General features: G+C 36.0%; 1 protein-coding gene across 1 annotated transcript in view; it reads left to right on the forward strand.

The window, feature by feature from the left end:
- Gprk1 (G protein-coupled receptor kinase 1) overlaps positions 1-14,887 on the forward strand; it is an 881,497-nt gene that overhangs the window by 648,139 nt on the left and 218,471 nt on the right. The window contains exon 4 of the mRNA XM_069845748.1: positions 5,126-5,227. Within this exon, the coding sequence (XP_069701849.1) occupies positions 5,126-5,227 (102 nt within the window). The remainder of the gene's footprint in view (positions 1-5,125; positions 5,228-14,887) is intronic.

Genomic DNA, 14,887 nt, shown 5'->3' on the forward strand with positions numbered 1-14,887 from the left:
ACCTCTACCTATCCATCGATCAGGAAACCTTCGAACCAAGTACCGGCGAGCCGTACGACTGAAGTGTGCAGGAGCGCCATCATGCAAGAAGTGAATGTGTTGACGATTGATCAGTGGATTGTCTTCTAAAACATGAGGTATGGTGTTTTCCAGGAAGTTTGTGTACACCTGCCCCGTAAGTCTGTTTACAAGTGCATGGGGTCCAACTAATCGATCACCAATGATACCGGCCCACATGTTGAGGGAGAACCGCACCTGGTGATGAGATGGAACAGTTCCACGTGGGTTTTCATACGCCCATACATGCTGATTGTGGAAATTTGTTATGCCATCTCGTGTGAACTGTGCTTCATCTGTAAATAATACTAAGGGAGGAAAGTTCGGATTTACACCACACTGCTGCAAGAACCACTGACAGAACCTAACTCGTGCAGGGTAATCTGCTGGTGACAGGGCCTGTACATGTTGCAAATGATAAGGATACAATTGATACTCTTTCAACAGTCTCCAGACAGTCGTATGAGGAACATTGACTTGCAACGCTACCCTTCGTGTGCTGATAGAAGGAGTCCTGTTCACAGCCTCTAGAATCTCCTCCTGTACTTCTGGAGTTGTAGATCTTGGTCGTTCCCTTCCCAAACCAGGAGAGTTAAATTTTCCATACTCGCACAGACGGTAATGGAGACGTACAAATGTCTTCCGATCTGGACATTGTCGCTGTGGGTACCTCTCCTGGTACAAACGACGAGCCAGCGCAGCATTGCCGTCCGCCTTACCGTACATGAAGTTTATCTCTGCCAGCTCTTGATTTGAATACATGTCGCACAGTCTAACGCCTACACAACACTGAATGTAACCTTCGCCTCGGAATGAAGTGTCAGAGTGCCCTCTTAATGTCTCCTTTGACGGCAACGACCTGCGGAAAGAAAAACGTTCCAGTGAATTTCAATGTTGTGAAGGCCATAACTCGGAAATAAAGCATTTCCGGACACATGTTGTAATGAACTATTTTGATTGTCTACATGTGGGAAATATGTACCTGAAATTATGCCCCGTATTTTTGAAACACCCTGTATAATACATCTCTCGATTCGTTAATCCAGAAAATTGGTACTTCTTTCATATCTCATAAGGTGCATCTACACGGTTCAACTTTTCTTTCAACTTTACGCTTTCAAGCAATGCATGCAAGATTGATATTTAATATAGACGCTGAATTATGTTTGTACTTTGACGAATCTACATGTTTTCAAGTTACTTTTTGTGCCCCTGGTTCTACTCGACAGTTCTTACTGTACACTTTTCCCACTTTCCGATTGCAATTATACGAACTATTAATAATATTGCAGAGAGAAATATTACAATACTCAGTGTGAAAGAGACAATAATTAACTCACTGTTTATAGTTTTGTAAATAAATACACACAATAAAAACAATAAATAACTTTTAATTAGTTAATATTACGACGCTTTATCAACTGCGATCGTCACCTAACATCCGAGTGAAATGAAGGTGATAATGCCAGCGAAATGAGCGCAGTTCCAGCGCCGAAAGCTACCCAGCTTTTGCTGTTATTGGGTTGAGAGAAAACCCCGTAAAAAACTCAATCCGTTAACTAGTCACAATCATGATTTGAACCCGGGCCCTCTCGTTTCAAGGTCAGATATGCTAACCGTTACTCCACAGCGACGGACAATAACTCATAATCACTATTGCTGCAAATAACACGCATACCGACAGCGAATAACAAAGTAAAATAGTTGATCAACTGTCAACTCTTTCTTTCCTAAACCCACGAACTAACTATTAATTGAACGTAAGTTGCAATTTGCACTGCATCTAGTCTATACACTTGAACCTCCTCAAGTAAGTGACGGAGTGGGGGTGGGGAAGCCTCATCGAATATACGTCGAGATGTAACACTGTGGTTTAACATAGATGGTGATTCACGTGTATTTCAATTATTGTATAAGTTATTAGAAGAAATAAATTATTTAGAGATCGAAAATCCATGTCATGTTAAATATAAACAGACTCGAAGAAAAACGAAAGAAAAAGATAAGATTTTTTTTTTAAATTACAAGGAATTTCCATCCGCCCAAATTTCGCTCGCCAAAATTTCTAGTAGCCCAAAAATTCGCAAATCGCCTGAAGTAAAAATTAGTCGCAAACAGGGCTGCGGAGTAGCCCAATCCGCGATTTTTCGCCCAATCTGGCAACCCTGCATGCATTCGTTGTTTTATGTTAGGCCGTTAGTTTAAAATCATTGTCTGTTATATCACGTCATCTGTCATTGCTCCATACGTGTCGATGCATGCCTCATGTTCCGGCGCGAACACTGAACCAATCATCGGTTGGAGCACAGAAGGATTTTGCAGTATGTTTATTGATATGCGGTGTCTTTATTTACCTGTGGAATGAGGATTAGTGTAATTGTCCTATAGAAAGTGTTTACTCAACAGCATTGATGAATTCTTTTATGACAGTCATAATATAGATCCTTATCGCTGAGCGGAGTTATGCATCCTACGAGTACAGGCAGCGCACACACTTTAAAAAAAATGTTTATCAATTCATTTTCCGCAAATATTGAGAAAATTAAACACGGAATATATATATTATTTATTATTTTTTTTATTCTTGCGAAGATGTTCAAAATTGAAATTACACAGGCGTTGAAAAAATTAAATAGGTAGGGAATAAATTGACTATTTATTTATTTTTTTTAATTCTCGCGAACATGTTCAAAATTCAATTTAAAAAATGTATTAGTGTTGTACATACAATAAATTATTCCAAAAAACTGTGATGTGAAATAAAATTACAATTATTACACTTTCTTGGTTATAAACATTTTCATTTGTGATTGTTCTTTATCATTATATGCTTTTGTTTTCTAATCTTTGTATTTTATTGCTTACATTAATTTATTTTGTCTTCTTTCTGCTTATCTACAGTGCAGTTTTGAACTTCAAACCACAAGCGTTTGCTCATATGAGTGTAAATTCTTTAATTTCTCTTTCTGTATACCTAATAATTTAAGAAAAATTCGTTCCGGGGCTGGGAATTGAACCCGGGACCTCTCAGCTCTCCGCGCTGAGTGCTCTTTTCAACTGAGCTTTGCCGGAACACTATTCAAGGTGCCGGCCAGACTCTCATTGTATCGGTGCCAGAACGAATTTTTCTCAAATTATTAGGTATGTACATGTTGACTACTAACACAGTCGTGATTATTCCATGAGAATGGCGAGACTTCATACATATGAATATAGGTATATGTTCTATTTCTGTTTTATGTATATAATAGTTTTTAATGTATCTTCGTAATGTATATAAATAAATAAAATAAAAAATAAAATGTTCATTTCTCGAAAAAAAAATTGAGCCTGAGACGAGTTTTGTGCGATACATAGAATTTATTAGCGTTTATGTCTATCAATGCGAGCCCATTTTTAATTTTTTCGATTTTGATTTACATCCCTCCCCCCCCCCCCGCCCCGCTGAAATGAAATATATGGGGTTTCTTTTTTAATCCCCTAAAGACACACAAAACATTTTGAACTGTTTTGAAATATCGAAGCCACAAGTCTGTTCGATTTGATGTGGAATGCCTAACATCTCAAAGAAAATGTTACTGCTGATTCTTTATTATCTTAAAAATGCTCAGCTCTCGTTTAGAAAACGTATTTTGTGAAAATAAGTTAAGATTTCCTTTGTAACTGATTACTTTTAAAGAAAAATGAAATTACATTAATATTGACGCATACGTTCCCTGAAACTGGAGCTGACCAATGAATGTAGCCTGTGGCGGAGTGGTTAGCCTCTCTGTCTTCCACCATGGCGACCTGGGTTCGATACCCGTCTCAGTCACGAATGAATTTGTGGTGGATGGAAACGATGCGATGGGTTTTTCTCGGGGTTTTCTCGTTTTCCCTCATCATTATCTCTGCACCATAGTCCGCAATCACCCTCACTCCGCTAGGTCGTGAGCCAGGCGTCTAGAAAAAATTTAAAAAATGGCTGAAAGTTATTTGTGTTCAATAAAGACTATTATGCTGAATATAATACTGTAGATAAGCTATGAAGTTTTCATGCTTCTGGCTATCTTAATTTCTGAGAAAAAGGAACTACATATGTGCGAATTTTTAACTTCCGAGAAAATGAACCACAAAATAACCAGAAAAGGTTATAGTTTCAAAAACATGTGATACTATTTTTTTTAATTCACAACAAAATCGCCATTACAGTCCTCAACAATGTCGCCAACGTACACATGAAATAAATATTCAGCTACAAAACACGCCAAACCACAAACTTTTTACCAAATATCAAGTACCGGTATACGAGTATTTATATTTTATGTAATAGTGCGGGATGGGGAAAAATAGTTTTGCACATAAAACATACTACGTACCGTAATTAAAAGCATTTGCAATTATGATGCTCTAATAAATAATTATGTGCGAAATTACACAAAAAATACCAAATAATTATATGGAACAAAACATGCAATTTTAAATTCTTTTCTAAATTTCACCTCTGGTCTCACCCATTTCCTATGGGTATCATATAAAAAGTCAGTAAGTAGATGTAATTTTCTATAGAATATTTAAGGAATTTTTTTTTTTAAGAAACAGCAATTATAGTTTCCTCTTAAATTTGTGCTGAGTCCCGCCTCCTCTATATTTAAAAGAAGTAGGCGCCTGTGGTTACGTGGACTTTGCCATTTGTAACGACCCTAACAAGGATATCTTTCTCATCCTTTTGTTCTTTGAAGACTGAAGTAAATTCAACCTTCGAAGCCCTTCAGTTTTGTTGTTTACAGGAAAAGGTTCACGCTAGCATATATTCTAGATTTCATTACTTTGCATTAGATTCGGATAGTTGATTGGTAATCGAATGATTGAGTTGTTGAATGGACGGACAAATGAACAGATTTGTCGGTAAATAGATATAAATGTTAAGGTAATAGAATAGTAGTGGTAAGCACAATAAGCCTCAGTTGCAGTGTAAGCCTCGGGTCCCTACTCCGTACAAAGTAAAAAAAAAAAATAGAAAGATTGATAGAGGTGACCTCCGAATAATAGACCTACCTAATATGTAGTATGTGTTTTTTTGTTACAGATTAAACAGTTCGAGAAACTTGAGTGCGTGGAGGAGAGAAGGAAGCTTGCTCGAGAGATATACGACAATTTCATTATGAAAGAGCTTCTGGCACATTCGCATGTGAGTATGAGATGATATAACCTGCAGTTTTTATTAATGGTGGGATGTGATTTGAAGAGCTGTGATTTATCGCTGTGATAGGTTTGTCACTGGTTCAGACTGTGACAACAGTTCCAAAATCACAGCTTCGAGACATCATCTCTGCCAAATATGTGATTCAACAGCGAAGGCGACAGATGTACGTACACTTAACGGCAAAAAGAATGGGCCACCGACAATTTCTAAGTTCCAAAGACATAACATTGTACATGGTCGTCTCGTCAAAGCCGTAGTTCACCAGGTAACGCATAGCCTAATTAAACCATTTAAATTTACTGTATTTTGTTCAAGAGTCTAAAATATGTTATAAAATCAAATAGAGGGTTGATTCTAGATATACCAGGACCTCTGAAGAGTGAAGTAATAATAAAATTGATAAATACAAAATCAACTGAAGCGAATATGAACAGGAAAACCACATTTATAATGCCGAAACGATATTAACAGTCTCAGTAGCGTAAATCGTTATGACATTGATGTATTGAACGAGTTAATAGTACTAGCTCAAGATTCGAATCTCCCACAATCTTATTTTTTTAATTACAAATTTGCCATTATATATGTCTCGCAAAGCTATATTTATGTGGCGAAATCTCTTAGAATATGCCCAAACTCTAATAAATAATAAACCTCCCTCTCTCTTCCAAGCAATATTCCTGTCTGTTAATAAAACTTTCTGTCTCGTCATTATGCTTGAAGATGGCAGGGAGACATCTCCGTCAACAAGTCATTGCCCTGATTCGCGTAGGTTATTCTGTGTCGATGGCGGCCAGAGTGGTGGGCTAAACTGTTTATCGAGAATGGTGAAGTTGTGAATCGTCTCATTCCTGGTCGTCCGCGCATCTCTACAAGGGATGAGGACGCCATGTTATTGAGAAAAGTTGAGAACTACCCGTTTAGAACTGCCTCTCATCTCAAGATAGCGTCCAACTTTCCAGATTCCCCACACACGTGAGGAGACGTTTTAGAGAGCGTGGCACACGGTGTCGTCGAGTTGTGAGGAGAGAACATTTTACGATGGAGGATGCCGTGGACTCTCTAGCGTATGCTACTCTCCGACAGGACTTCGATTGGAGAAATATCATTTTCTCCGACGGGATAATTTCCTCCAGTAGCAACAACGGTCCTGCCCAAGCTTATCGTATGGATGGTCACCGATACGATGAACGCTTCGCGAGACGACTTAAGAGGTCGGATCACGTGAGCGTTACGTGTTGGGGTAGATGTCATACGATGGGGCAGGACTTCTGGAACGAATCCACTGTCGGTTTACGGTAGAAGTGTACGAATACATTTTGGCAAATGTAATGATCCCTTCCGCCCGAGAACGATATCCAGAAGGAACACTTTTCTTCCAGCTGGATAATCATCCAGTACACACCGCCAACCGGATTCAAAGGTGGTTTACGAGGAGCCCTGATTTCGACCTGGTCGACTGGCCTCCAAAATCACCAGATATGAATCCGATTGAAAATTTGAGGGCTACAGTCAAACGGATCCTACGCTCTAATTGGGCAAAATAACCACCCCTTCGGACAGCTGACGAATTGTGGGACAGAGTTCTAGATGCGTGGGAGGAGGTGGCCATGAATTTAGACCTGTTCCATAATCTTGTGGACTCCGTGCCGCGCAGAATGAGGGCAGTTGTTGAGACAGGTGGTTTGTGAACGAGATACTAGTTCCCACCACTTGCCTGTTTTTTTTTTTGTTAATATATTAAATTGTTTTTGTTTATTTAATTATTTATTTATTTATATTTCATACTTATGCATCCGGGTTTTTAGGATGTGAAAGAAGTATTTTTGTTTATATAGGCTAGGTCTCGCCTCTTATTAGTCCACAGATGATGGGCAATAATATTTTTACACATTTAAACTAATAAATTAATTAAAAACTAAAATAAATAATAATAATAATTTTACCGTACCGCGAGGCGAACTCACAACTTTTGGTACGGATATCACACATCTTACCACTGGGCCACACACAGCTCGTAAGGTTGACTATATTGTAGAAGGACGACTTTCAATAAAGAGACAGCACAGCAATGCCTTGAAGTGCAGTGTGTTTGCACGAGTGAACCGTGCGATAGATCTTGGCATTTCTATCGACCAACAGTCGGCCCATTCTTTTTGTCTTTAAGTGTACGTATATGTGACAGGTCCCGATCCAGCCAATTGCAAGTCAAAAGATTAGCTTGAATGGCAACATAACTGGAATCTAATTAATGTTAGTCCCTTTCTAAAAGTTAGCTCGGCAACTCTTTCTTACAGAAGCTAGCACTCCACTCACTATATTCTTCCACAAATGATTCACTTAGTCAGTTGTAATAATTCTAGGACAAATATAGCGATAACACAGCTCAGAGTTTAGAAGAGCGTGTTTTGTTTTCAGTAGGCCTATACTCGCCATGCTGACCGCTATTGTTGATATAAGACATGGCACAGTTATATCAACTCAATTCGCAGAAGAGCGATGAACATAAACAACTGTTTGTTCGTGATGATGAGAAACATTGATATTCCTCGTGGTTTGTTCAGAAATAAGTACATGGGAGTAAAAATTGAATTCTAGACTTGGAAATCTTCACTGTGAAAAAATCATTATCAACAGTAATCTCACTAGACGTTTTGATTTATCTAGAGAAAATCAAAACTCGAGTGGGATTTAATTAACTATTACACGATTAGAAGAAAGTATATAAAGATTAGAAGTAACGAAGTACTCCAATACAATAAAATATTAATTGACTTACGAAAATACAACTGTCTTCAAATGTATTATTGTACCATCTCAACATTACAAATATTACGCTAGATGCATGCTAGATGGCAGTAGTGAGCAGAGAGAGACCTGCAAGAGAGCGAAGCTTAACGATATCTGAGATCGGTTTTACCGAATGCTCTTCGTGTGTAATCGCTCGAGCTCGGGTTTGGCCTCCGCTCGCTCGAGATCGCCCGGGGGATCGCTCCCCTGTCAGAACGAGCGCTCGCTTCAACGACTGTATGCTAAGCAGTATGCTACAGTACTACGTAGTGCAGTATTGGTAGAAATCGAATGAATTCATTCGAATTATTTGATTATCAAAACCATTCGAAATAATAGAAATATTCACAGTATCACTCGATTATTCATTAACTTTGCTTACCACCACAACAAGCCGTATGAAGTTATACAAAATATGTACTCGCATAACAGAATATGTTCCATTTTATGATAATGATAAGAGCTTCGAGTTCAGAATCATATGACGCAACAATAGAATGATAAGCTTTGAATGTTCTGTGTGGGTGTAGCGTACTGACTCTTCTAACAGCCCCAGAATCAGACCCTGATCTTCATTAAATTAAACACCTGACCTACATGGCGATAAGAAAAAAAGAGCGCTGCTCTCAGACTATAGACCTACGTATAGAATGAGTAATCAACATACTGCAATTTTATTGAACAATTCATTCATGCATTCGAATGATTTCATCCTACAATGGAATAATCATTATAGAAATCATTCGATTGTTCTCAACAATTATATATATTTAGTGGAAATTTAATTAATTACACATTTTTCTTTGTTTAGATTGAAATAGCCTGAAATGATTTTCTGTATAAATATATTTCATTCCTACTTAGTTTAACAATTAATCGTGATAATTACTGTAAATGCAAATGAAATGTTTAGTTATATTACTATAAAAGTATATAAAACAGACAAATTACAATTTAATACGTGATAACTAAAAATGTCTATCGATGTATGAAATGCAAATAATAAATTAGTAGCGATATATTTTGTTTCATCTCGGACGTAGTATGAACTTTACTCATACTAACTTGGAAATATTTTTATTTTTTATTTTAGTAGGTTATTTTACGACGCTTAGGTTATTTAGCGTCTGAATGAAATGAAGGTGATAATGCCAGTGAAATGAGTCCGGGGTCCAGCACCGAAAGTTACCCAGCATTTGCTCGTATTGGGTTGAGGGAAAACCCCGGAAAAAACGTCAACCAGGTAACTTGCCGCGACCAGGATTCGAACCCGGGCCACCTGGTGTGGACAATCCTATATACTTTAAGGTATTCTTATCCCTTACTTCTCTGAATTTAGTCCAAGCAGAGCTAGTAACTGCTTTCCCTTTTTTCCAATACTCTGACTCTGCTAATTTAATTTTATTTTCGGTATATACTTTCGACATCGTGTCTTGTAATCTTTTACCATCAACAGAGACGGTGTCCGAGCATCTGCTTGAGATCGACGTCGATACTATTGAATCATCTTCAACATTCGTTTTGATGTAACGTACTGATTAGACAAGCCTACAATTCACCTACTCACTACTGCTACCGGAAGAGCACTCATGAACACCGAGCGCTCGTCCTCAGACCTGATCGCTCGGTGTGTTTCTTTACTTCGTGAGTTATCAGAAATATTCGTAGATGATTGCTATTCATTCCGTCGGTGCCTTCCTGGACTGATAACGATATCCCTCGCTCGCTCTGATGCAGGTCTCTGGTAGTGAGCAATGCCTTCTGGTCGAGAAGTTCTCGATCTATAGTTATACACGATGGCAATGTTACTAGTCAAGAAGGCTTTGTTGATTCAGTGTCAGTTTTATTATTAACACAGTTGCATTCCACTTCAATTATCCGAATCCCAGTAATCAACGTCACTTGACAGATGATTTTTCAATAAATCTTAATATTAAACAATCTCTGATACGTGACTATCCATAATATCATATAGCAGAACTATAACATAACCTAACTAATATACTGTACACAAGTGTTAGAAAAGTTTTAATTAACGACGATGACATAAAAAATAAACATGAATAATTTTAAAAGGAATAATTATTGAATGTACAATTTTCAAATTTGAATGTGGTTGGTGGTTCAATTGATGTTATATTGGACGTGTGCGTAATAGAAGTGGAATTCGTTGATTTAGGCCTACGTGGTGTATTCAACTTATTCAGGATTTCCGAATGGTGCTCTTCATTTATTTGTAAATCGGATTTCAGAAGATGCATAGGTATGATCAGTGATTTTTATTAATTCTTGTTCTTGAATGCCAATGCGAGTCATATTGAAACTGCTGTGCATCGACTGGAGTGGTTTGTAATTTTATATATATATATATATATATATATATATATATATATATATATATATATATATTACGTCCAGACCAGCGCAGTTTCAAATGTTGGCAAACAAAGAAACAAATGCTAGGGACGCGATAAAATTAAACAAATGCTAGGGACGCGATAAAATTGTGCGATAAGCAGCCATGATTGGTTGAAATACGTCCTTTCGTACCGTTTTATTGGTCAAAAGTAGTATGACGTAGTAAGAGTGTAATAGTCACAGTAATTTTTCCGCAACTGTCGCTGTCATATCCCACTTTAGTTTTTATAGGCTATGTTTTGGTTTCTTCTTTAAATTCTCAATTGTGTAGGTATTCAAAAGAAATGACTGAACCCTCATGTAAGCTTAAAGTATTTCTGGTCATGTGCACTGTTAGTCCAACGGCTACAGCGTCGATTTTCCATGCTGTTAACCAGGGTTTCGAATCCTGTAGGATCCATCTGGATTTGTGGTGGACAAAGACGATGTTTAGTGGTAGTTTTCGCGGGGTATTCCCGTTTCGCCTATCGGCATTTCACTATTGCTCTGTTAATCATCAACATGCTGTATTATGTAGTTAACCTCCTGAAGTGCAGCAAGGGGAAGCCTTTCTGGCGGCTGAAAGATGTACAACCTTCGGCGCATGGCCAGCTCGCTCAGTGAATGAGGACGCTTGGTGATTGGCGAAAGTCAAGTACGCGTCTAGTTAGATATAACCTATATATTACTGGTCATTATCTCAATAACGAATTTGAAGTCATTCTTCTCTTCAGCAATACCTATTTTCTTTAAGGAACGTGATGACAGAGCAGTCTTTTAGGTACACTTGGGACAGATGCCTATGTTTTTACTTAAGCATTTATACAAATATGTTTAAATATGTCCACATTTCGTAAAAACCGTTATGCAATTTGATAGAGTTCTATAGTTACGGTACCCAAAAATGCCTGTTTGATCGTTAACGACTATTTCACGGATTTAGTGCCAAAAATGAGTATATATTAAACATTTCCAGCTTTTATAATTTTTACTAACATGAATAAGAATAGTTTTAACTCAACAATGCATATTCTATCTCATCTGTGCTACCTACATAGCTTACAAAGAACTGTTTCGCAGTTTCTAAAATTGTGATGCGCCTGTACTATTGGTTATATTTATCCAAGTTGTTCATTGCTACGCCATGTCAGTGCAGCCATAGATTAAGGAATGCAATTTCAAATCTATACTAATAATAAATCTGTAGCCAAAATTTTTCTGGTAATTTTCGATTTTCCAAAAATTAATTGGTCCTAACATATATAATTAACCACCCTGAAACCGAAAATCGCTTTTTTGAATTTTTTGTTTGTATGTCTGTCTGTCTGTCTGTCTGTATGTTTGTTACGCGATAATGGATGAACGGATTTCGATGAAAATTTGAATATAAGTTATGTTCGTTGTAACTTAGATTTTAGGCTATATGACATTCAAAATACATTATTTAAAGGAGGGGTTATAAGGGGGCCTGAATTAAATAAATCTAAATATCTCGCTTATTATTGATTTTTGTGAAAAATGTTACATAACAAACTTTTCTTTAAAAATCATTCCCGATAAGTTTTATTCTTTGAAAAATTTTGATAGGACTGATATTTAATGAGATAAATGAGTTTTAAAATTAAAATAACTGCCATCTAAGGCCGTATAATGAAATAAAAAACAAATGACTTCGTCTATAAGGGGCCTTGGACAGCAACAATCGAAAGCTATGAAAGATAGCCTACAGAGAATGTTTCTGTGTTTGTATGAAGTGATATCGGAAGCTAAATTAACCGATTTGTATAATTATTAATTCACCATTGGAAAGTGTAGTTTCTCTAGATGGACATAATGCTATAATGTTATTACAGTAACTTCTGATATAATATAATGTAATGTAATATAATATAATATAATATAATATATGTAATGTAATATTATATAATATAAGTTAAGTTATTTGAAGGGTTCAGAACCATAGTGGGCCAAACGCCATTTACTGAATACGTAGAAAACAAAGGTTAAAATTAAGTTATTACCATAATTAAATGGAAACCTATAACAAGTAAAATGAAGTATACACATTAAATCTAAATCATGTCAGTGTTCATTAAACTATGGTTGCATGTAATAAAAATTAGAAACATGTTAAAGGAATTGTCATTGCACCAATGAGTGGTCTCTGGACCAAAATGATCGCATTTTAATTATTTGGATGCATTTTAAATTAAGTAACATATTAAACGATTTAACCTTCTATCAAACACGAATGTTCTCTGGATCAAATGTCCTATTTTAATTATGTAATTACTTTATATTTATTTCTAACGGGTGCAGCGGAGCGCACGGGTACGGCTAGTTAGAAATATAAGTTTAAACAGTGCCCTCCTAATCTCTGTTTCTATAAATAGCATTCTTTCTCAGCTTGCAGAATGATATTGACGGACAAAAATACAACGTTTTAAAGTGGACAGTTATTTGGAGAAGGTTATTACGTATTACAAAGAAAATTTTTGTTTTGAGTGAAAATGTTTTAATTTTGATATTCTGTTACCTTTGTTCATTAGCTTTTAATTAAATACTTTAATACTAAATTAACAAGTAGATAATGTTTATCACCTTATTATTTGACGATTTAATAATAAAATCTGAATAAATATTGCAATCCAGTAGTTTATTGTTTTCATCAATTATTTAAATTCGAGTGCAATATTTCTGAATAGAACGAAGAAATGAGTGCCTTATGTTATAGGACTATTTTATAAGTGCCTGCTGTAGAGTCCTAAAATTGCCAGGTTCACTTAAAGCATAAGCTTAGCGTGTGGACACTCAATTTCCGAATTCCAATATCCAATGTGTAAAAACAACAATCTAGCTGGACAAAATTAAATATTCTCTCCTAATAGATTCTTATAAAATTTTGTACAGGAGTTACAGGTAGCATATATGTTTTGTGTAGAAATTCTAATTACGTTTGTGTAAGAGTTACTACCTCTTTATAGAGGATCCATTTCTCTCCTGTATAACAGATTTTTACGAAACTTTGCACAGAAATTAGAAGTAATACATTTTGTTTGTGTACTAACTCTGATTACGACCGTGTACGAAGAACTACCTTTTATACGGGACAGTTTTATACAAAATAACTTTTCTCGTATGTAGGCCTATGTTTATGAAAGTTTGAAATGGAGTTGAAGGTAGCATATTTTTTTCTGTATAACCTCTGATTACGTGTATGTACTAGGAACTTCTCCTTTATAGGGGATACATTTATACTCCTCTCCTATTAAGAGATGTTAAAATTTTGTACAGGAGTTACAGATAGCAGATGTTTTTGTATACTAACTTTCATTACATTTGTATGAAACATGTAAGTTCTGTACGAAGTTTCGTTGGTCTGGTTGGCGTAGTTGGTATAGCGGTGGCCTTCTATGCCCGAGGTTGCGGGTTCGATCTCGAGCCAGGTTGATGGCATTTAAGTGTGCTTAAATGTGACAGGCTTATGTCAGTAGATTTACTGGCATGTAAAAGAACTCCTGCGGAACAAAATTCCGGCACTCCGGCGACGCTGATATAACCTCGGGATTTGCGAGCGTCGTTAAATAAAACATAATATTTAACATGTACAAAGTTTCATAAGGATCTATTATATAGAACAAGTTATTAATTTTTCATCTTGATTACACACTTTTAACACCTTCTGTCACTTAGGAATATAGTTATGTAACCACTTTCATGTGATAAATTAAACTAATTTCTAATTACCTAGTTAGGTATACGAAGTTGTTAATTTTGTGTAAATGAACCCCTCTTAAATGAACATAATCAGAGTTTGTAGACAAAAACTGTTAGTTAATTGTAACTTCTGTACAAAATTTCATAAAAATCTGTTTCATAGAAAAGAAATTATTACTTTTGTATATATGTAAGGGATAGTTCCTCTTTTGCAAACGTAATCAGTAGAGCCCGAATTTTATGTCATTACTAGACATCGGATTTTTAGGCACTAAAAATTGCAGTTTTAGGCGCATAAAATAAGCTCAAAATTTGTAAAATTAGGCTCTATTTTAATGAAAATAGGCATTATAGGCATTTTAGGCACATCAAGGTATCATACTTATTTCTTTCACTGAAATTTTTAGTTATTCACTAAAATACGCACAAAAAAGTATGTTTAAACATTAAAAAAGAATACTATATTATATTTATAAACAGAGCTGCACAAATTTAATATATTGAAACTAATGAAATAATGATTATTGATATCAAGATTACTCATTTTAAGTTATTGAAATTCAGTTCCATGCTCAGACTTTATTATAATTATCTGCACAGTACACCACCAGAATTTTTTCTAAATTCTCCACAGTTAACCTTTGCCTTTTGTCACTGAGAATAATTTTGAAAGCAGAAAAACTTCTTTCAACCGAAACTGATGTGCGAGGTGCAAATTTTAAATTAGGTACAATAAAAACA

This window comes from Periplaneta americana, chromosome 14 (assembly GCF_040183065.1).
Source record: "Periplaneta americana isolate PAMFEO1 chromosome 14, P.americana_PAMFEO1_priV1, whole genome shotgun sequence".
Lineage (NCBI taxonomy): Eukaryota > Metazoa > Arthropoda > Insecta > Blattodea > Blattidae > Periplaneta > Periplaneta americana.